Here is a 23654-nt window from a genome sequence, read left to right as displayed (position 1 = left end):
ACTGAACTTACGCATGGAAAAAAGAGAAACTGGGGGAAACAAAAATTGACAGATTCACCCATCCCACCTGCATCTGCAGAGGTCTTCCCTGGAGTCCACAGGGTTCCATTTCCCTGACAAAATTAGGCTCAAAAGCATTCTATGGTAGCCAGTAGATTAGGTTGTGGTTTGTTCTTGGTTGCTGTGTGTGTTGCACACAACGGTTTCTCCAGTTGGCAAATGTACCCACAAGCCCTCAAAGGCTGGCAACACTTTTAATAGATTAACAGGCTCACATGGAAATAGATGGTCCATTAGGTGTCATGCTGGTCCTAAGGCAGGGAAGGATTTTCAGGTACAAAGCAGCAATGGAAACATAGCCAAAAGTGAACAAAAACCAGATAAGGTGATGTAAGATGGGTACCACTGGCTCCCAAGCATCAGCACCAGTCACAACCCTAGCGGCTGTATTGTGGACCAGCCGCAGTAAAACTTAAAAGTCACTTCTAAGCACTTGTGGAGCTAAGTTTGCCTTGTCAGTTAAAGTGCAAAGGGTTCAGGCACCAATTCAGTTACTGGTTTTACATAGTCTGTACAAGTCTGTTGCTCCTGCAAGCTCTGGGTAGTTTATTAATGTACAGTACACTTTTTACCTCTATGTATGCATCCCATGTTCCTCAACAGTCCAACTGCAGCTTAGAACATTAGGTGAGTGTAAAGAAGTGCGCTTAACACCAAGACTATAGAAAGTGTTTCGTGTGTGCATGTGTTTACTGACCCTTAGCATGTGCACCGTATGTAAACAGGGAATTCAGTCAGTCAGATGTGCATTATAGGTGCCTCAAATCAGCATGGACCCACTTTTCTGAAAAGAAGAAGCTAATACTGGCAATGCCCAAGTCGTTAAAACTAAGGCCTCTGTGCCAGGAACTCACCTTGAGACTCCCTATCCCTCTTGAAGACAGATATATTACATGAGGAGGTGAGGACAACAGCTTTTACTCAGTGCCTAAAGATTTCCTTTGTCCTGTCTAAAGATGAAGACAATCACAGCCTTTTTTAAGTGGCAAAAGTGGTTGAAAGTGCTGTCAGTGCCTTTTAAACAAATGTGCATGTTTCTGTCCAAAAGGATGTGTGGTTATTGGGAGGGGGCAGAATTTGCAGGTTTTCAGCTTACTTCAGTTTGAAGCTAGACACTGATGGGCACCTATTGACCAGTACCTATGTCGTCACCAATATATAGACACACAGCCTCTAGAACAGTCTTGCAACTGCTTTTAAAATATTTGTAAACTTTATTTTTGTAAGGTGAAGAATAAATTTATATTTTTGAAGTGCAGGCCCTCAAGGAGAGTTCAGAAATGCAGGCAGCTGCATGATGTATACAGTGGTACCTCGGGTTAAGTACTTAATTCGTTCCGGAGGTCCGTACTTAACCTGAAACTGTTCTTAACCTGAAGCACCACTTTAGCTAATGGGGCCTCCTGCTGCTGCTGCGCTGCCAGAGCACGATTTCCGTTCTCATCCTGAAGCAAAGTTCTTAACCTGAAGCACTATTTCTGGGTTAGCGGAGTGTGTAACCTGAAGCGTATGTAACCTGAAGCATATGTAACCCGAGGTACCACTGTATACAGACTGACAGGCATGAACACAGATGAAAGAGCAACACTAGATAACAAATACCTAATTCATTAGGATCAGGATGATTGCAAGCCTTGGCTTAGTTACCTAGGAGTAAGCTGCAGGTGAATAACCTGTAGTTTGACTGCACTTTAAAAGCTACATGGTCCCTCTAGCTCAGTCTCTTAGGGTTTCAAGCCCCACGTTGAGCAAAAGATTCCTGTATTGCAGGAGGCTGAAGTTGATGGCCCTTGTGGTCCCTTCCAATCCCACAATTCTATTATGTGTAGTAATCCTCATACACCCTTCCCCAACCTAGTGCCCTTTAGGAGCCATTATTCCCAGCTGGGTGGTGGAGGGCACCAGATTGGGGAAGGTTTGTCCTATTTCTGTAGCGTGAATATGATCAATATTTTATGGGCTTTTTTTTTAGATTACGGTTGACCTTTAGCTTCCATTCCATCTGCTGCAGTACTGTTGTTTCGGATGTAAGCGTTGCAGGTGTCTCCTACAGCTTGTGGTTAAGAGGCAGCGATACATTTGATACATTTTCGTATCTTAAGCAGCAGCAGCAGCAGCATATTTTGTGTGCTAATTGTTGTGTTTATTAGATGGAAGTGTTTTAGGAGAGCTATGCACTTTGAAAATGAAAATCTGTGGCATCCGAAACAAACTAATGTACGGCTGTGGGGGGGGGGGGAGAGAGCACAACAAATAAACCTTAAATGGCCTCCATTATTAGTCACTTTCCTGCACCAGAGGTGGAGCCAATGACTTGATCTTTGCAAAAGGAATATTCTTCTGATCATCTATGAAAATATGGGGATGCGAACCAGGAAAAGAAACCTTGCCACCCTGCCCCTTTTCACCCAGTTCTTCCCCAAGATGCAGATTAAGTAACACCAAACCAGTGAAACAGCGGTACTGTTTCTCCAACTTAATTTTTGCCTCATAATGCTAGTGTGAGATTTAAGGAAGCATTCACAGGAAAGTCAGCAGGCAGGAGGAAAGGTGAATGTCTACAGAGCACAGTCCTCTATTTGAAAGCAATCTCTATTTGTTCAGTTGTCCAGTCAAAGCCCAGTTTAAAGTAAAAGAACCATATGAGTGGAACGCAGAGTCATGGAAGTTGCCCATCAAATGTTCACACCTGCACGGCAGGCATACAGGTCACCTGGTTGCAACCATCCACTCTGGTGAGCTGCATTGCATTTCTGTTTAAAGTATAGCAAAAATTTCCAAATTTGCACCAATCAGCATATGCAAATTGGCCCTCTTTTTTTGGCAACGGGTAACTGCCCACCTTAGCAGAAGGCAGTGGTGGCTGGTACCTTTGGGATTGGTAAGGCAGAAGGGAAAGAGGACAACAGCTGGTGGGTGGGTGGTCAGAGACAATGACAGGTTAGCACCAACCTCTTCTAGTTTCATCCCCATCCTCCTTCCTACAAATTCTAAAATTTAATCCAAGACTAAGCCTAGTGGGACTAAGGAGGAGGCAGCTGACAGCCAGTGGCACTGAAAGAAGGCAAGCAATTGAGGGCTGGCTGGAGGCAGGTGCCTCTACTGGTAGGCAGGGGTTCTTAACCATTAATGCAGCTGCCAGTTCTCCCCAGGTAGTTCTCTTCCCCCCAGGAGGGTTTATAAAATTGAAAGTGAGCTTGGGTGGAGGGAAAGCAGTGTGGTGGTTGTGTTATGTGTGCATGAGATTATTAGGTGTAGGAGGAGCTCCTGCTACTCAGTCTTCTGTCAAGCTCCCCCTCCCCATATTTCAGTTTTCAAATTCCTCCTGAAAGTTAGTAATGATGGGGACAGATCCAGCTTACGAGAAAGGGCATTATATGAGTGGGGAACCAATACTGGAAACATCCTTGAATGGATGCAACGCCAGCCCCTTTTGGTAGCACCACCAACAATGCATCACCTGCAGATTGTAGGGTCCAAGATGGTTAATACTAGGGAAGCCTTTTCCCTCCTTTTTTTTAGCTACTTGGGTCGCAAGCTATTTAGCACTTTATATTATGGTGTATATAGGGCCTGGTAGCTCACTGGCAGCCAGTGCAGTGAAAGGACCGGTTCCACCAGGCTGTCCTACTTACCCATCTAGCAGCTGTGTTCTGCAGCCTCCATACCAACTTCAAGGGCAGCTCCACATAAAGTGCATTACAGTAGTCCAAGTGGGAGGTCCCTGAAGCATGGTCAGCTAAGGTCATGCTAACCTGATCAAGGGATGGCTGCAGCTGGCAGAGCAGCCTAAGCTGGGCATAAGCGCTCTTAACCACAGAAGCAACTTGAGACGTCATCATAGCTGTCAACCTTTCCTTTTTTTTGAGGGAAATTCCCTTATTCCAGTGCCGCTTCCCGCTGCTTCCCACTGCTATCCCGGATTGTTAGATATCCTGTAGATGGTCCCCGGGACAGGTGAGGCTGCTGATCCCTTATTTTCAAGGCTGCTGATCCCTTATTTTCAAATCTGAAAGTTGACAGCTATGGACTTCATTGACAAGTTGAAATCCAGGAATATGAACCTGTTCCTTCAGGAGGGGTACATGTCCCCTCCCAGAACAGGTCATCTATCTAATTCCTGGACACAGGAACTAGCCACTTACAGCTTCAGATTATTGGTCCCCATCAAGTCCATCACTGCCTGTAGTCCATGACCTTCATAGTGTCCCCTGGTTCTAATGGAATGGAGAGATAGCACTGTGCACAAACTGATGACACAATGCTCCAAATCCCCAGATGATCGCTTGTAACAGATTTCATATAGCATATAGGTAACAGGACAGATGCTTGTGGGATCCCACACAGCCCCAAAGCCATGAAGCTGAGCAACAGTCTCTTGGTTCTACTTTTTGGCAGCAACCCTGCAAGTTAGGAGCAGAGCCACTGCAATAACATAAGAGCCCTGCTGGATCAGGCCAACGGTTCATCTAGTAGTCTAGCATCCTGTTCTCACAGCATCCAACCAGATGCCTACGGAAAGCAAAAAAAATAAGGATCTGAGTGCAACAGCAGTCTCCCTGCACTTCTACTGTGGAGGTTGATGCACAAAAATCATCCAGCTATTCTGTAATCACTTTTTCCTCCTTTAGCACACCTTTGACATCCTTGTCATCCAAAAGTCAAACACTCTCCTTAGCTAGTTTCCTGCTTCTAATGACAGTGGTACCTCGGGTTACAAACACTTCGGGTTACAGACCCTGCTAACCCGGAAGTAGTACCTCAGGTTAAGAACTTTATCTCAGGATGAGAACAGAAATTGTGTGCTGGCGGCACAGCGGCAGCGGAAGGCCCCATTGGCTAAAGTGGTACCTCAGGTTAAGAACGGTTTCAGGTTAAGAACGGACCTCCAGAACGAATTAAGTTCATAACCAGAGGAACCACTCTATTTCTTTGGTGATTGTAGTCTTTGCTGTTAGCAATGTGCTACTTTAGTTCTTTTTCTGCATTCCTTGCATTTCTTTCCCCCAAAGTTTGTGTTGCTTTATGTTCTCATTTAGACAAGACTTTCATTTTCCGAAAGAAGGCTCCTTGTCTCTGATAGCTTCCTTCATTCTGTTAAGCATGCTGGTATTGTCTGTTGGTACCTTTTGATTGATAGTATACATTGCAGGTGAGCTTCTATTATAGCAGTTTTACACAACCTCCAAGCATTCATTTTACCTTTCATTCTCCTCCTTTTTGATAAGTTTCTTCTTTTGAAGCCACATGTGATCGTTGGACTTACTTGGAAATTCTCAACTTACATACACACTCAATTTGATAGTACTATGGTCCCTGTTACCAGCTGGTTTAACAAAGTTAAAATCATGCTTTGTAGTTGGTGCTGTGACCAACCTACCTATTTAGATCACCATCACAGGTTATTTAGAGACTGTGCCACATTGTTTGACTGGAACACAAATGTATTCAAGTCTATGTGAGGCCACCTGAAGTCATGAATCAGTGCAACAGTTCCTCCTGTGGATGTCTCCTTGATTTCATTCTGCATCTGCATCTTTGGCATTTTTCTTTGGTCTCCCTCCTTCCTTTCAGAGTGGTAGCATTGGCTGTAATGCTAAACACGGTTTGACAACCTCAAACGGAGCACATTGTGTAATTAACTTGAGTGCCTGCAGCACAATGGCTCCATCTGAGCTTCTGCCAATATTTCAAAAGCTGTTTTGGTTTTGAGGCTTGAACTGATATTCATTTTGCCATTGGTATGCTGCATGCACATGAAATCTACATTAAGGCAGGGATGGGGGACAAAATGTGGCCCTCCAGGCAGTGCAGATTTATGGTCTGTGAGGCCCTGTGTGCAGCCTTTTGGGGAAGTGGGGGGCAGCATTTGTTCACCTAGAGCCAGTGTGGTGTAGTGGTTAAGAGCAGTGGACTCGTAATCTGGTGAACTGGGTTTGATTCCCTGCTCCTCCACATGCAGCTGCTGGGTGACCTTGGGCTAGTCACGCTTCTCTGAAGTCTCTCAGCCTCACTCACCTCACAGAGTGTTTGTTGTGGGGGAGGAAGGGAAAAGGAGATTGTTAGCTGCTTTGAGACTCCTTAGGGTAGTGATAAAGTGGGATATCAAATCCAATCTTCTCTTCTAATGTGACTATGTCAAAATTAGGCGTGTATGAGGAGATAATAATAATGTTTCTTCCTTTGCACTGCACTCATCTTTCTCAACAGAACTTGGGAAGAATCACTGCTGTGGGTCAGGCAGGAAGAAAAGGTGATAATGATGCCTCTGAAATGCCCCTCTCCAAAACAAAACAAAACCCTTGGGAACAATCAGGAAAGATGTGACAATAATGATGATAATGAGTGTGTGCCAGCATTGCCCCTCCCCCAAAACAAATTGGGAACAATCTGGGGGAAGCTGACCTAAAAGTTTCTGACCAAAAGGTCCCAGCCCTTACGATGAAAATATGGCCAAACCAAGTTGTGGCTGAGATCATTTTTCAAATTATGGGATTTTGCTTTTAGTAGGGAATTTGATTGCTTCTACAGAATGCTCTATTTTGATGTGTTTAGCTTATGAGGGCAAGGGGAACTGAATATGGACTAAAAAGAAGCTGGGGAGTGGGTGGATTGCAGGTTTCGCTGAGAAGCAAATCAGGTTTTGTGAGGGATGGGTAAAATTCACGCGGCACAATATGAAAGCTTCCTTTTCCACTATATTCAGAATTAAACTGCAAAAATAAAAAATGAATGCCTTTTATGAGTCTTTGTTGCAGTTATTTTCACATCTCATAATAAGCAGAAATAATTGGGAAATCTTCATACATCGTTCAAAATACAAACATGGACGAAGGCTGGGGGTACCAGCAAGGTTTTAAGGGACCCAGTATACTGAATGTAGATTAAGCCTCTGCTGCATTTTCCAAAGATGACAAATTTGCATCAAATTTGCATATACCTTAATTCACATGCACATTTGTATCCTCTTTTGCAGATGGAGGTGGGGCTTAAAAATGAACCGCAAGTCCTGGGAAAACTGCAGTCCTTTCCAAATCAACCTGTCTTCTGCTTCATCTTGTAGCACACACTCTTAAGAAAAACCCACCATCCTTATCACTTTCTGATTTGTAGAGAGGGTTTACATTTAATGGTAGGAACTGAATGTGTGGGACTTCCAACCCTTTTCAAGTTTCTGTGATCCTCGCTTCAACTTCCAATAGTCCAGCCACAGGTTCTCCACCTCTGCCATGCGCTATGTTAGCCATTCAGAGCTACAAATGCACATTAATAGGTTTTCAGCTTCTCAATTCTTCAGTTATGCAGGGGAAATAGGACCACCAAACCATCAGGTTGTTGTTGTCTAACCAGTTAAATGGAGTTTGGGCAAATCATGATACAGATGTAACTATGCTTTTAATTAAACAACTGGATAGAGCCACTGTGCCAACAGGGTATGATCCAACTAAGTCATACTCAGAGGATATGCTCTGAAATTAATGGACATGACTAACTATCCATGCAGAACTTTAATCACAGGCAAGTGTATGTCAGGCTGCGAGACATTCCTTGCCTGAAACCATGGAGAGCTTCTGCCAGTTATTGTAGATGGCACTGAGCTAGATAGACTAGCGATCTGATTCAGTACAAGGCAGCTTGCTACATTCATATGCTATGTTCATTGGGTCTACTCAGAGTATAGCCTAGTTGGATCGTACCCTGTGGGGTTCTTACACAGCACGTAATAAATTTACAGTCCAATCCTATGCATGTTTAAATACTTAGTGTACATAGGACTACTGCCCTAATCACTGGTACCACATAGGATGATTCCCACTGCCATGGGAGGGGGGCTTTAAATGTATCAAGACAAATTTATCCATCTATCCACCAGTGGCTAAAAGGGGAGCCTGTATATCCAGAAGCATTATCTTTGGCTACCAGATGCAGTGAATGAACAACAGGGAATGGTTTTCAGCTTCATGCCCTACTCAGGAGCTTCTCGGGAGCATGTGGCTGGTTGCTCTCAGAGCGCAGGACTGGATGTGCCTTTGGTGTGACCCAGCAGGGCACTCCTTGTGTTCTTCCCCTTGGAGCATTTGAAGATGAAGATCCAAGTGCTTTTAATTTGCCCACAAAATCCTCACAGGAGAGAAAGGGAGGTGCATTGTTCCAGCCTATCTCAAATTTTGATAAAAATGGTACATTTCTCATTTATATTTAATACAAGCCCAAATTACTCCAGTACTGCAAATTATATTATGGGAATCATTTAACATTTCTGTGAGGCAAGCCAAAGCAAATATGCCAGGATCCTATTACTTTTCAGATTTGTCTTATGCTTTGAAAAAGCATTTTAACTTGGCATGAGTCCCATTTGAAACCGGGCCTGGAGTGTTTTAGTACTTTAAAAACCTTACTGGGGTGTGTAATAGCTTGGCATATCCTTGAGGCTCTTGTCAGTGGGACGTACATTTTTGGTTCAGATTTTGCTTCTTCTGGATTTATAAAAAAATGCAAGCAGTGCAATTTTTATTGCTTATGTTTAATCACAGAATTGCTTCTCTCTATCAGTTACGAACATGCTACAATTACTTTTTTCCAGGAGTATCACAGAATAAAAACAACAGAAGAAATTAAAGAAAAGTTGTATTGCAAAGTTATGCATTTCCGCTGTGGCTAAAAAGTATGCCATAGCAGCAACTGCTAGCTAGTGCAACCAGAGCATTTATAAATGTATTAAGTGCACAAGTACAAGCCCTGCATGTCCACAACCTGGGGACGTGTGTCCACTGGGAGACGTTCATTCCCTTGTGGAATGTTTCTTAAATGTGTTGGAATGTTAACTAGGGGTTCTGTCATCAACTCAACATACCGAACTTGAGCTCTATAATAACTAATTGGATGAAATAAAGTATGAAGTTAAAACAGCATTTGAGAGGGTCTGTTTTGAGAAATTCACTCTTGCTCACATCATTTGCTAGCACAGCTACAGTGAGAATTCTCATGATGCCAGTGCAGATATAACACTACTGAATGATTAGACATGGCCATCAACTGGTTTGCTCAAATCGTGCCACCTCTTTTTTGGAGTGCAGATGTCTCTTGCTGAGACTAATCACAGACAATTTTAATATTGGCATTTATGTTAACCATTTTTGGAGGTTCTCAGGGTTCCTGTTTGATTCAGTATCTGAAACAACGGTTTAAAGCTGGCTGTTGATGTTGGAAGCAGGAACCCTTAATACTCCTAACTGTAGTTAACATCAGTGCTGACATGGTTAGGGCCTGCTCAATGGATTTGCACTCCAAAAGAGGGTTGCTATCTCCCTCCCAAAATTGTGAGAGATGACCGCTGCAATGCGGATGTGTGACACACACACAGGCCTGTTGTGGTGGCCAGTGGTGGCAGCTCCTCTTCCTTCTCCTTTCCGCAGCTAGCGAGGCACCCTTTTCCGCAGGGAGGGGCTTGGACGCAGAGCTGGAGCTCAGGCCACACTGAAAAGAAAAAATTGGTCACCTGAAATTATAGCCACTAGGTGGGCCTAGCCATCCGGTAAAATGGCCCACCGAGGGTGGGGGACCTCAAGATCTGGCAGAAAATGTTCCCCACTATTTTCAAACCTGCAGTTTCCAATCTAAATGATTCTGTATTTCAATTACTAACTTATTAAGTGGACTGATATCAGGCTTCTGTGAATTTTAAGTAAAGATATACAAATGTCTAACAAAACACCAGGGATTAATTTTGCTCTCCCCCCCACCCACTTACTGTATATTAAAGCCTACAGCTTAGAAAATGATGGACCCTAATAAATTGTAAGTCTAATAAACCATTATAACTGCCTGATCCATAATAAATCAATATTTTCAGTAACCTCTTTCACTATAGGTTGCTCTTTCATCATTGGCAAAGACAGATTTTCCTGAAAGTCATTCGGAAGATAAACCAGTTAAGCTAAGGTTGCCAGGAATGCAAAAAAAAAAAAAAAAGCATCCTAGTACTTTTTTCCACATTGCTAGAACTCTCTGTTTCAAAGAAACCCATAAAACATTTTCAATAGATGACGCAAATGACATCATTTCTGATTATTGCCATCTATCCTGGCAAAAACATTAGATTTATTTTCATTGTTCCGTTGACCTGACCACGTAAAGGTGACTTCTCTGCAATTAAGAGGGGTAGATATTGTTGCTCAGTGAATAAATACAGCAGCTTCCTTGATCAATTTGGAATAATGTTCAGAAATGACACATGTTCCAGACCAAAAGGCATTGTATTGCATAAACACCCTTCATTCTGACAATGCTTCAAGATTAGGGTTCATTTGTCTGAACAGTCACCTTAAAACCCCATAGCCCTCTGGGAATCATGTGAGTATAGCTCCCTCCTCAGCAACAGAAACCCTGGCCTGAAGAGGGCTTTCTTGTTAATATGTTTTAAATGAATTTTAAAGTTTTATAAATGAACGTGAAATCTACATTTTCTCTCTCTTCAGCTTCATATTCGTATTATATTTATATAGTTGTTATGGATAATATTGTTTACAATGGATAACGGCTTCTACGTAATATAATTTATTAGAGATCAATTGACTCCAGTTAGGCCATAATGACAAACAAGACAAAGACTTGTGCTTCAAAAATCCTCAGAGATTCAAGGTAAAACTCTCACATTTCATTGAAGGGCTCAGTGATCCAACTTCGGACATTATGGTAAAAATGTGAGTCCCTTGCCATTTGGCTGCCCATGCTTCTTATGTACGTTTGACACGGCACTAAGTGATACGTAAGGCTGCTTTCCTGGCTAACAGGAACAAAGCCTGTGGTGGATTTGTAATATTTCAAAGTATTGCAAATGCTTAAGGAGAGAATGGTTTCATTTAGCACGTTCATTAACAAACCGAAACACGTAATAATTTATGCATTTATTATGAAAGGCACAGCATTTCCATTAACACCGGTTACAAAATGATTTATGATTCCAAGTAATGATTTATTGTACAAAAATATTTTACTACTGATATCACCATAAAATACTGTGTTTTGCCTATTAAACAATCGGGACATTAGTGCTGTATTCTTGAAATCATTGGCAATGGGGATACTTTGGACAAGTAATGAGGCTACACCAATAAAGTGGCTTGAGGTTTTTCTAAATCCCCAGTGCACTGGTGAAATACCATATATAAATAGGGGACATGGGACAGCTTACCATCACAAAATGCTTTTAAAGGACGGGGATATCTGAACCTTTTCAAAAATAGAAAGGCCTTATCACCTAGCATTAACTATTTCTAGAAAAAATAAGTGTCATTTTAAACAAATACATTTTACAACATATGCACAGTGTTAGATGGATTACTTGCTATGTTGAACTTGGGAGAAAATAAGTTTTTAAAAAGTATCTCCAGTTTGGTGCTTGCATATGCTGGTATTCATTGTACAGAGTTTATGTTTTGTATACTTCAGTGTCAACAGAAGTTAGTTCAATTAAGGACTACCCATTACATCAACCATCTTGTATGCCACTGTCTAGATCAACAAAATTTGTTTCATGCTAGCAGGGTTCATTATGCTGCTTCTGCTAAAGTTAACCCTGCAATCTCAAAATCATTTACAAAAGAAAAACAAATTAGAAACTTTATTAAATTCCTTGGAAATATTCATTATCCAGCAGTTTCAGGACTTCAGTCTGTGCTCATGGTATAATGCTTCCTCAGTTTTCAGGCAGATTATACCTCTGACCCATAAACTTGTATACAAAAAGAGCTTCCTTAGGCATAAATATGTTTAGGTAAGCGGTCTGCTTTGAAAATAAATTCCAAGCTTGTCTATTGGTAATCTTAATAGCTGGCCATTTATTTATGTGATAGTTTCCACTGCCTCAGCTCTGCTACCAAGACCAACATTTTTCTTTTGAGAAACCAAGTCAGAGAACCTGATTCTGGTAACATATGCCATACTCACTCCAAACTTTTCATATTACCATAACCAGAATAGGATTGTCGTTCGTAGCATAAGATGACATACATACAAATTCATTTGCATTAACAATAAAGCAATAGGTATAGAAAGTCCAGGATATGGGAGTCAGGCACTACTGTCCATCCCAAAATACCAAGGCTTACCAGTATGCTGAAGTAGCGGAGTGATAAAACCACTACTTAATATAATCAACATGCCACTTAGCGCTGTATGGTTACGCTTGCTCTGACTGCTGGTGTAGCTGCAGCTCGTTCTCTCTCTTTAGCAATTTCCAATTCTATTTTGGCTTTGATTTTATCCCAGTTGACTTCAAGCTGCAGAAGCCAGGGGGCGAGGGGGAGAGAAAGTATCCATTAATCATAATTATAGTAGATGCATATAAATTAACCTGACAAGTCTTTACTTTATACGTTACATCTGCTACAGATTTCTTCATAACTTTCTGCTTGTTGGCCTTTTGTGGCTGGGCAGCTTTCTGCAATGTGTTAGCAAGATTAAGAAACTAAATCTTGGTACTATGGCAGCGATCCAGACAAGCCCATGTGGGTGCAGCAAATGCTTCTGCATGCAAACGGATTGCCAATTTTTCCTTCTGTTGGCAGCCCCTTGCAGCTCATGGGTTGTCACTCTGGAAAGGCCTCTGACTTTAGAGGCAAACTTGATTGCAGGGTGGGGTTTGCTGCTGCTGGAGGGGAACTGAAAAGGCCCTTGTATGCTCAAAAGTTGTACTTCAGATCCTCACCCAAAATATTAAAATACAGCACCCAAACATCTAGAGGCATTGTGCATCTCAGTTATGACTTTAACCTTTTCACTGATTTTGATATCTCTTTTAATGGATCTAGCATTGCTTGTTTTCTCTAAACCTGTTGACTGGCTGCTGAATGTGTGAACTGACCACTTAAAAGTACTGTTTGAGGTGATGCGGGTATATATAAAAGCCCTAGCTAAGGTTTTGTATCTGTAATGGCACATTCATAGAGGCAAATCAACACTTAATGTTGCAGCTGCGAAATCAACATGTATGTGTACTGTAATCCTACATATAAGAAATGGAATTTGTGCGTATTTCAGAACCTTTAGAAAGCAATGACTCCTAAATATTTTCAAGGAAAACTCTCTCCCTCTCTGTGTATGTATGTGTGCAAGAGAATGATATCCATCTTTTGCCATATTCACTGCAGTTTGTACCACAGCTTCACAGCAAATACAAAAAACAAAAAAACCTGTTAATTTTATTAGAATTAATAAATGTCTAGGATCTAAAGAAGTAAGAAATATGTTCTCTAGACCCCAAGAGTTATGCTTGCTTTTATCAAACATGACCCCATGTCACATAGAAACAGATTTTGAAATTGATGGGAGTTTCAAAAGCAGCTTGTGATCTGTTAAAGAACTCAGCTGTTAAAATTAAAAAGGCAACTGGCCCCTTGCAGAAGCCCCTTGCATTAGCTGTTTGGATTTCAGCCTGTATTCCCCCTTATTGTATATTATGTCTCCACTTCCATCAAAGATGGCACAAATAACAGTGGTGACTTAAGAGCCAAATGAGGCCTCCCTTTACCACAACTATTTTATGTTGTTTCAGAAGGCTGCTACTGAGATCTGTTATAGTTCAATCAAAACTTGCCAAATATTGCTGGCCAAGTTAAGTCCCACATGCTGCTTCGCTAAATCTCTATCCCTCTCTTACACAGGAGGAGCATGAAGGCTATGATGCAGATTGCCAAAAGCTGCATATGATTTTCAGATAATATTTATTATACATTACTAAAAGCTATGCTAAGCAAAACAGCACTGGGGCTTTTGCTGTAGTGGCCCCACAGGATGTCAACCCAAGAATAGGTTATGACCGCATCTGTTACTGAACCAGCTTGCACTGGTGAAACCTCAAAACTGAAAGCTTCAGAAACAGAATCAGCCCCTCCAACCTTAATGTTTCTAAGGTAAAGGTAAAGGGACCCCTGACCATTAGGTCCAGTTGTGGCCGACTGGGGTTGTGGCGCTCATCTCGCTTTATTGGCCGAGGGAGCCGGCGTACAGCTTCCGGGTCATGTGGCCAGCATGACTAAGTTCCACCTATATTACACAGCTGTGTAATATTTACACAGCGTGACTGTCAAAATTGTCATAGGACATCCCCTAACATACTTTGGGCCCAGCTCTGTAGACATTAAAAATTAAGCCACAAAATGCAGATCCTGAAAACTAAAGATAATAAACAGTTAGTTTTATCTGCTACTGTAAAAACACGAGCACAAAGTATTACTAATCTCATATTAAACTATGATTTCAAATTGTTTCACAGCTATAATGCTGACTTTCTGACAATGTATAGCACAGCTTCCACAAATACTTGCCCCTTCTGCATACTGCAAAAACCTCTGATTTGTTTCTTTTTTACCAAAGTCATCCAAGAACTTTTGTCGGTAAGCCAGAACCGTGTCAACGTGTGTCTTGTGTTTCACTGCAAGTTCTAGTGCCCTAGAAGAAAACAATAATGAGCTCATCAGGCTGAACTCAGAAACTGGCCTAATTACAAATGCTTTGGTTTTTATAAAAAATACATGCTGTACAGTGACTACACTGGTGGAAAGTTTTCTTGACATAAAGCAAGAAGAAACCTAGCATTAGTGCTGGCAATGATGTCTAGGAACTGGACGAATTTTATGAAGTATGTTATGAGAAGCAGTCATATTTCTATTGTCCTTACAGTGCTATTAGGAAATTGAAACGTATCTTCCCCATATAATATACTTTACTCAAAAAGTTTATGATGTTTTAAAAGCAACATTGCTGCTTTCAAGCGTAAACAATGATTCATATAACTATTGGAGAGACTCTAAACACAAATAATGCCACTCTGTGGTCCCTGTATTGCTGGAGTTAAAAAGCTGTGACTCCAGGGATTTCCACAAGAGACTTTTGGGGTTTATCAACGGGAGAAGCCCCTGGCTCACCTAAAATAGGCTTCACGGATCCCAGCTACTATACTTAAAGAAAATCATAAATATTATACGTAAGTAAGGAGCAAAGAGACCCAGTTTGGTCTTTCATAGAATCGAAGAACTTTAGATTTGGAAGGGACCCCAAGGGTCATCTAGTCCAACCCCCTGCAAGGCTGGAATCTCAACTAAACAATCCATGACTAGAAATATCTCAACTAAAGCATGTTTAAAGTAGAATGGAAGAGCAAGCACACAAGTTCTACATTGGTGACTCAATTCTACAATTAAAAAGAACCACCACCAACAAAAGCAGGTTCTCTTAAATATTATGGGTTCTCTTAAATATTATGGGAGATTGCTCTGTCAGCGCTTGCCTGATGGAACAATCTTCCCACACATGATGATTTTTTTTTGGGGGGGAGTCTCCTGCCCCCCCTCCAAACCAATTTGAGGGCAAATAGGGTGAGGGGAGGAAGAAAGCCCCATTGTGCTACTACACATATTCATGCAGGCTTCAGCTAGTGGGACCTGTTAGCTGAATCCGGTCCTTCTTTTACATTCATAAGAAAATATATTGCCTTTGGGGCAGAATAATGGGATTAAGTATTCTTTTTTCTCCCAAATATTTAGTGTTCAAAACAATTTTAGTTAAATGTCAGAGAACAATGACTAATAAAATAATGGAATTGACTTACAAGTATCTCACAATAGTATTAGTTGAATCTGTAATGCATATGCTACATCCATAAGAAACATATTACCTTTCCCAGTTGTAAAGGTTAATGTTGACTTGAATAGCTTGATAAATAAGGCCAGCTTGAAGAAGTAGTGTTTCAGCATCCTGTACATTTCCACTGAAAAGCAGGATATGAGCCAATCTTGATTCTTTTGATGGAAGATCTTTAATAGAACTGATATACTGAACTTTGTCAATCTGTTTTTTTATTTAAAAAATGCAACAGTTATAATAAAATTAGCGCATTTAAAGTTACATTGCAAGAAACTAAGAAGCCAAACTATTAAGGCGAATCTACTTACTTCACCTATTGATGCATAGGCTACTTCTGCTGTATTCATATCTTTACTGGCTACTGCCATAGCAGCTAAACATGCCCACAATGTTTGATCCTTAAAGTGAAAGAGAAGAAGCTTAAGACAATCATTTGTTTTCAACCAAAGAAAAATGAGCAGAAGTCAAAGTCTATATCAAGCTGTTAAAGCGTCACTGTGGTCCTTCATCACTCAACCCCACATTTATTCATTTCTACTATTAGATGTCAAGGAAATAAACAACTATCTGACTTTCAGAAGACATCTGAAGGCAGCCCTGTTTAGGGAAGTTTTTAATGTTTGAAGTGTTATTCTGTTTTTAGTGTTCTGTTGGAAGCAGCCCAGAGTGGCTGGGGAAACCCAGCCAGATAGGCGGGGTACAAATAATAAAATTTATTATTATTATTATTATTATTATTATTAGTAGTAGTAGTAGTAGTAGTATTAAATATGGGCTGCAAACAGATTTGCCAGTAGATATTCTTTCTCCATGAAGGGGGATACTCTACAATTAAATTTTCTATTTGAATAAGAACATTTGTTCACTACTGACACTGAAATGTAAGCAGAAGCCAGAGGTAACAGAAAAGAACCAAAATGATGGACAATAAAAATGTCAGATTCTGCTTTTAAACTATGCTACAAGAGACAACTGATATATTTATTTTATCATGACAATTTCAAATGCATGTGAATAAATCAGAAAGTTACAAATTCCATACATATTATAGGAAAATTACTTGATGAAACTTCATTGTTAATTATAGAAAATATATTCCGATCTAGGTAAAACTGTTTGTAACCATATTGTTAAAGCTACCAGATATGAATGACACAGTGTACCTCGGGTTACATACACTTCAGGTTACATACACTTCAGGTTACAGACTCCGCTAACCCAGAAATAGTACCTTGGGTTAAGAACTTTGCTTCAGGATGAGAACAGAAATCGCGCAGCGGCGGTGCGGCGGCAGTGGGAGGCCCCATTAGCTAAAGTGGTGCTTCAGGTTAAGAACAGTTTCAGGTTAAGAACGGACTTCCGGAATGAATTAAGTTCTTAACCCGAGGTACCACTGAATTTCTATTTGCAGGCTCTTAAGAGGGGCAAATGCATTATATAAAAATTAGTGTAGAAACCAAAGCTATCTGATAGTGCAATCTTAACCAAGTCTACTCAGAAGTAACTACTACCGTATTCAATGAGGCATTTCCCCAGGTAAATGGGGTTAGGGTTTTTGTAAATGACTGCATAACCCTGCCATGTAAACAAATAGAAGTGAGTTAGCAGCTTATGTATCTGCTTGCCTTGCTGCCATATGCTTCCATTCCCACCTGCGGCAAGGGTATCTGTTGCCAGGAGAGACAGCCACCATAGCAGTGAACTATACTAATGAGCCTGTTCTTGTTTCAGAAGACAGAAAAGATGTCAGAACACAGTGTTGCATGTTCCCTTTTCTCTTCTGCCCTTAAAAGGCTACTAACCCTTACGCGTATGTGCAAAAAACATAGAATGTAAACACTGTAATGGTGGCTGCCAATGCCTACATTTAAACAGCCTGGACAGGCACATGTGACAGCACTCTGGAAGCAGGTGTGAGCAGAAAGGCAGCCAGTCAGAAGGAAGGATGAGCAGTTTGCTACTCAGCTCAAGCAAATGACCAGCTGCATCAATGAGAATCAACTGCGTTTTAAAAAGCATTTTTGGATTTTGGGGGGAATTCAATCCTACAAACCTGCATGCTCTATTTCAATTTTTATGGCAGATAAAATGCCACAGTTATAACTTATGATAATTTGAATTAAAAAGAGAGATAAGAACATGTCTACAACTTCATAATAAAGAAAAGAAATATGGCTTTACCAGAATGTAAATAATTTTAGAATTCTCACTGGCTCTGAAGCAGAGCAGTGTGGAACTATTTAGTGCATCATAAGCTAGTTTTTAAAAACTAGGGGAGTTTCAAAAACACTTTATGATGGGACATAGAGAGAACTCTTTGCATGGCTGAGGGCAGACCCAAAAACCTGACAAAGTTCATATTTCAAAGTCCATTTTTCAAAAGTTGAAGTAGTAATGGGTACAAAAGCTACAAAAAACTTACTCTGCTGCAGAATTTTATATTTACCTTAACAAAGCGACATAATCTGACAGCATCTTCCCATTTTGAATTGTTGACATATTCATGGAGTATGGCTGGATAAGGTGAAATACTTATGTGAATAAGTGAGCCATCGGCTCTCCTGACCGTTACTTGACTTCCAGCAAAACTCACAATCTGGGGATTTTTACTAAATTCGCTGTTGAGAAAAAAAATATCATAAACTTATTTGAATGTTGAATAGTTTTGTCTAAAGCAGGGATTTCAAACTTTCTGGGCCGGTGGGCACATCAGAAATTTTGAGAAGCTGATGTGGGTGTCACTCACAAAATGGCTGCCACGAAGGTGTGAAATAACACAAAATGGCTGCCACATCTAAAAAATCCAAGAAAAGATATAAGACTATATAGTAGTGTAAGCAAGCATCAATTGCTCCCATCAATGGTGGAAAGGCACTTACATAAACCACTTAGAGAGAAGCTCTTTGCACCTCTCCATAATGAAAAGGACTATGGCTGTGCAATCCTGCCATCCAATTAAATGTGGGCATGTTTAAGGGTCTGTGCTCAATGTAGGAGAGACTTAGGAAGCACTCAGAATAGCATTCTCTTAGTATTCATTGCCTATCAATGGAAATATAACAATATTCTTCACATCTATATACCCCAATTTCTCTTCTGGGCTTTTGTGTCATCACATTATTTTTCTTTTTTGTATCAGTGACACCTCATAAAATAATTTATCTAGGCGATACACAGAAAACAGAGTAAAAAAACAAGTTAAAAGAAAAACACATTAAAATGAATTAAACACTGAATTCAAACAGCATCAAAGCAAAATGTCAACCATAGAAAACAAGAGATTGAACTCAGCCAAAGAGGTAAACACACCTCATAGGAGCTAAAAATCAATCATCAAGTGGCAATAACTACGGTTAAATATATACAAAATGATGTTTAAAAAGCACGAGAGAATAAACAGTACATTAATGTCAGTGCCAGATGAGCCTCTCTAGGGAGAGTGCTCAATAGCTGGGGGCCCACAATCAATGGCAGTGTGCCACCATTAACTATACAGGGGAGCTTACAGATTAGCACATAGCAGCTAAAATGAAAGTAAATAACCAGAACAGATAGATTCTTCAGGTGGAGAGATGGAAACTGATAATTTGAAACTGCAAACTTAGTAGCTCAAATTTAGCCCCTGATCCAAATTAAACAATGGCAACTCACACTTGTTTTCGCCTGTAATTGCACCCATGTTTTTCACACTGTGGAATCTTACTCCCAATGGTTCTAATGGAAAGTATTTTATTGATGGGGGTACTATTAATTAAACACTAGACATAAAAGTATATAATACCTTGCATCCCTTTCATAAAGGGTTTTTGGTAAGAGATCTTTGTCTACGTATACCACATTGGGATAGTACCAGACTGTGAAGCGTGTATCTTGAAGTCCACAGAGTATGTTGCATGTGTCATTCCACGCCAAAGTATGCACCATTGTTCCTTAACAGAAAGTAAGCAGAATCAAGTATCTGCTCAAGCACATGACACTACAGTATAAACATCAGTATCTTCAACTCTTCTCTGCCAGTAAATATGACTCTAAGTAACAGTTTTGTCTTCTGTGTAAAATAATGTTTATGTTTTACTTCCCATAAATTAGAATTTGTACCCTGAAAGATTAAAGCAGAACAAACAAGCACAAGCCTGCGAGAATTCATGGGTAGTTTTTTTTAACCCCTTTTCTTGGTGTTCCTTGTGTGTGCTCTGAAACTTCCTCTCACTGTAGAATAGCAGGCATGGGTGTCTTGTTTTTCCCCTTGCAGCACACAGGGTTATGGCTCAGTCCTCCTACTGGGGTTTTATGCCTCAGTGTCTGCAATATGCCCTCTCCAACATCAGCTAGGCTTCCCCCACCCCTCAAAAAGGAAGTGAACACGTGTTGGTCTACTTAGGTGCAGAACCTGTATGTATGACTGCACTGAGAACACAAAGAAGTAGAATCATAGAATCATAGAATCATAGAGTACTGAGCATATAATTTTTAATATCACAAAATACTGTTGATTGCTTCATGTACAGTATTTTAGCTTACTTACTGGACATCGTAAAATTATGTGCAGATATCAGAAACTGAAAATACATACCATTGGCTTGACTTAATCCATGGTTGCAAGCCAATTATGGGAATTAACTCCTGGAATATTGTCCACCCACCCCTAAGGGATGCTTCTATTTAGAAATATCATTTCCATAAATTTTGATTCCATGGGAAAGAACCATTTGGGTGGGGTGGGGTGGAGGGCTTCAGGAAAAAGGAGGGCTTTCAAGAAAAAAGAAGAAGGGCTAGAAAGAAGGGGATAAAAATCTGTTGCATAAAGTTAATTCTTACCTATTTTGATAACTTTCTGTTCTTTACCAAATCTCTTCACTGATGTTATATAAAGGTCTCTATTTTTGTCAATAAAAGCAATTTTCCTTTCATTTGTATGTCCTTTCTGGTCTAAGGCAATTTCCATGATTTCTGTCTATATTATAAATCAGTAATATATCATGGAGTTAGGAATTAAATGCTTTATTTAAAAAACAAATATGAATGAATAATTATAGGAATAAACATTTTGCACATTGATCTTGTACACTGAAGGACAGTGAGTTGGTCCAAGAAGAAAACAGGAACGTGAGTGTTCCACTTTCAGATCCTGCTCTTTTATCTACTATACCGCACAAGCTTACACTATGCAAAGTCAAAGGTATAACTTATACCAGGTCTTGAATCCTCTTGTAATAAATAGGTTGAATAATTTTTTAATCAGAGTAGTGTGAAGTCTAAAGGTGGGCAATATTACATTAATATCTTAAGTCCCAGCCATGTTTAGGCTGGGACACATCAGTAGGCCATGGGTCACTTTCAGGTGATCCCTTTAAATTGCCTGCTGCAGTCCCTAGCCATGCCAAAGCCTTTTGGTTGGACCAATCCCAGCACTAAGAACTGTGAGTAAAATTGGCCAGGAGACAAAGAGTTGGGAGGGGAGGTCTCCCTCATTTGAGGGGAAAGGGCCAAAGGAAGTGTTGAAGGAGACTGAGAGATAAAAAATTAGTATTTCTTATTATTAGATTCAGGTAGGTAGCTGTGTTGGTCTGGCGCAGTCGAAATAAAAATTAAAAAAATGTCCAGTAGCACCTTAGAGACCAACTAAGTTTGTTCTGGGTATAAGCTTTTGTGTGCATTTCGTGGTATCTAAAGAGGTCAGCGGTTTGAATCCCCATGACGGGGTGAGCTCCCATTGCTCGGTCCCAGCTCCTGCCAACCTAGCAGTTCAAAAGCACTTCAAAGTGCAACTAGATAAATAGGTACTGCTCCGGTGGGAAGGTAAATGGCATTTCCGGGCACTGCTCTGGTTTCGCCAGAAGCGGCTTAGTCATGCTGGCCACATGACCCGGAAGCTGTACGCCGGCACCCTTGGCCAATAAAGCGAGATGAGCGCCATAACCCCAGAGTCGTTCGCAACTGGACTTAACTGTCAGGGGTCCTTTACCTTTTTTAAGGTGCTATGGTCATGTATGTATGTATGTATGTATGTATGTTATTATTATTAACAACAACAAAGAAACAGTGAATACAAGAGGAAAGCTGTTTTAGGAGGAAGAAGTTAAGTGAATGTAAAAGAACCAGGAAGTAGGGATGAAAGAAATGAGCAGCTGGGGGTAGTGCTAAGGTAGAGGTTGAATATGAAAGGAGAATGAAACAATAAATGAAAGGAGACAGGTCAAAAAGCATGTGGGAATGGGAATAAGAAAATGTAGGAAAAAGACATTTGCTATTTAGTGCAGAGGTCATGGACCCAGTGCCCATGAAGACGTTCACTGGCACCCTGAGGCCCAGACTTTGAGTTTCATTCATTAAAAAAAGTAAGTCTCTAGCTCTCCAATAAGGAAAGTTATGAACAAAATGTGTATGGCCTATTAAATCTGGGGGTGCGGAGGGGAATGTTAATATGATTATTTTATCATTGTGCTGTCTATTATTGTGTTCTGTATGATGTTTCGTTATTATGCTCTGTGAATTATGTTCTTAATGTTGTACACCAACCTCAGATCTTTGGATACAGGGTGGTATATAAACAACAAAACAACAATAAATGTTCATTTATAATTCATTCAATTATAATTCAATTCTACAAATGAATTATCTTACTCTGACATATATCTTATTGCTTCAAAAAACAAAGCCAAGCACAGTTCTTTAAAAAACACCCAAATATATCAAACATCTGGCCAAACTGGCAAAATATTTTTTCTGACTTTAAAAATTGAAACCTGTATTTCATTAATTAAATGTGCGTAACTTCTAAACTCCCATTAGCTAACTGCTGAAACAGCTATATTAATCTCAATGATCACAGAATTAAGATTTCTCTCAGTTTCAATCAACACTGGCTGATTTCTAACTGATAACATGCTGGGATACTTGGAACTCGAAACTGGGAACATAGCCAAGCTACAAAGCAGAAAGTTATTCATGCAACGTCTCTTTCAACAATCTGAGCTCACCGAGGTTTTCAGCAACATTACACCTGCCTCTCCAACCTAAATTACAGAGGATGATTTCCAGTGTTGGTCTGCTCTGATAATGACTATTAATATTACCCCAAAATATTAAATGATACTATGTACATTACCTTATGAGTAAGGGGCTTCCCATCTCCTAAGGGCTTTCCAGCTAAAGGCTCAAACAGGTAAATAACTTGAGAGAGAGAGAGAGAGAGAGAGAGAAAGATTATCAATAAATAATTTGACTGTTATACTCTATTTTTGTAATGAGGGTAGAAGGATGGCATGGGAACACTGGTGTATTTTATTCTTCATTTACTATAGTTCAAATTTTGTGCCATGCATCTATTAGCTGGTCCTTTGTTTTTCAGGGTACAAAGTAGTTCACAACCTTTACTTCATTTACCTTTTCCATAAGCTTGATAACATAAGACTGAAAAAATTCATGGTAGAGCTGGGGTTTGAACCAGGGTTTCACATGTCTAGATGTAACACACTGCAAAGGCCACTCTGAATCTCAGTTCTTGTTATTTCTGACCATTTTAACAATATAACCACAAAGCAAATAATAGCTGCTTGATTACTGCAAATGTAAAATCTATACTTTACACTCTTGTCATATGACTGTAAGGAGGAAAAACCCCAGGAACTTTTCATCGTAATGCTTTGAACTGTTATTATTGTTAGTGATTTGCTTGAGAGCTTGATTTGTGCTAGAAACCTGAAAGACTTATAACTGAAATTTAACAACTGGACAAAGTTGTGTCCTTTTGCAAGTTGCTGACTTTTTGGGCCAAAATAGTAAGTTTTGTAAACAAAAACCTATACATGACAGAAAAATTAAAATGTGGTTATTTTTATCCCTGCTCACTACCTTTTGTCATAAAATGATTAAATCTTTCAATTAGACTTACAGGAATATAACATGAAATATTGAAAAATAAAGGATATTAGCAATACAATGCAGGA

At 40.1% G+C, this 23654-nt stretch overlaps 2 protein-coding genes across 4 annotated transcripts in view; one reads left to right on the top strand and one right to left on the bottom strand.

Annotated features, from left to right (window-relative positions):
• LOC308585105 (putative membrane protein C3orf80 homolog) overlaps window positions 1–23654 on the top strand; it is a 52829-nt gene that overhangs the window by 4557 nt on the left and 24618 nt on the right. Inside the window, exon 2 of one of the 2 annotated variants that reach the window (XM_081190682.1) lies at window positions 10727–10763. The exons of the other annotated variant lie outside the window; for it this stretch is intronic. Coding sequence (XP_081046808.1) covers window positions 10727–10759 — 33 coding nt within the window. The 3' untranslated portion in view covers window positions 10760–10763. The remainder of the gene's footprint in view (window positions 1–10726; window positions 10764–23654) is intronic. 2 annotated transcript variants of the gene reach the window in all.
• The window catches only part of IFT80 (intraflagellar transport 80), a 72828-nt gene continuing 60126 nt past the window's right edge, over window positions 10953–23654 (bottom strand). For both annotated transcript variants that reach the window (XM_081190174.1, XM_081190175.1), the window contains exons 13-20: window positions 22814–22878; window positions 20524–20659; window positions 19487–19634; window positions 18152–18323; window positions 16014–16103; window positions 15737–15909; window positions 14388–14511; window positions 10953–12341 (exon numbers count right to left, since the gene is read on the bottom strand). In XM_081190174.1, the coding sequence (XP_081046300.1) occupies window positions 12228–12341; window positions 14388–14511; window positions 15737–15909; window positions 16014–16103; window positions 18152–18323; window positions 19487–19634; window positions 20524–20659; window positions 22814–22878 (1022 nt within the window). In that variant the 3' untranslated portion in view covers window positions 10953–12227. The remainder of the gene's footprint in view (window positions 12342–14387; window positions 14512–15736; window positions 15910–16013; window positions 16104–18151; window positions 18324–19486; window positions 19635–20523; window positions 20660–22813; window positions 22879–23654) is intronic.

The sequence above is a fragment of the Podarcis bocagei genome (genome assembly GCF_964188305.1).
Source record: "Podarcis bocagei genome assembly, chromosome: 4".
NCBI lineage: Eukaryota > Metazoa > Chordata > Lepidosauria > Squamata > Lacertidae > Podarcis > Podarcis bocagei.
This window is presented reverse-complemented; position numbering and strand designations above follow the sequence as displayed.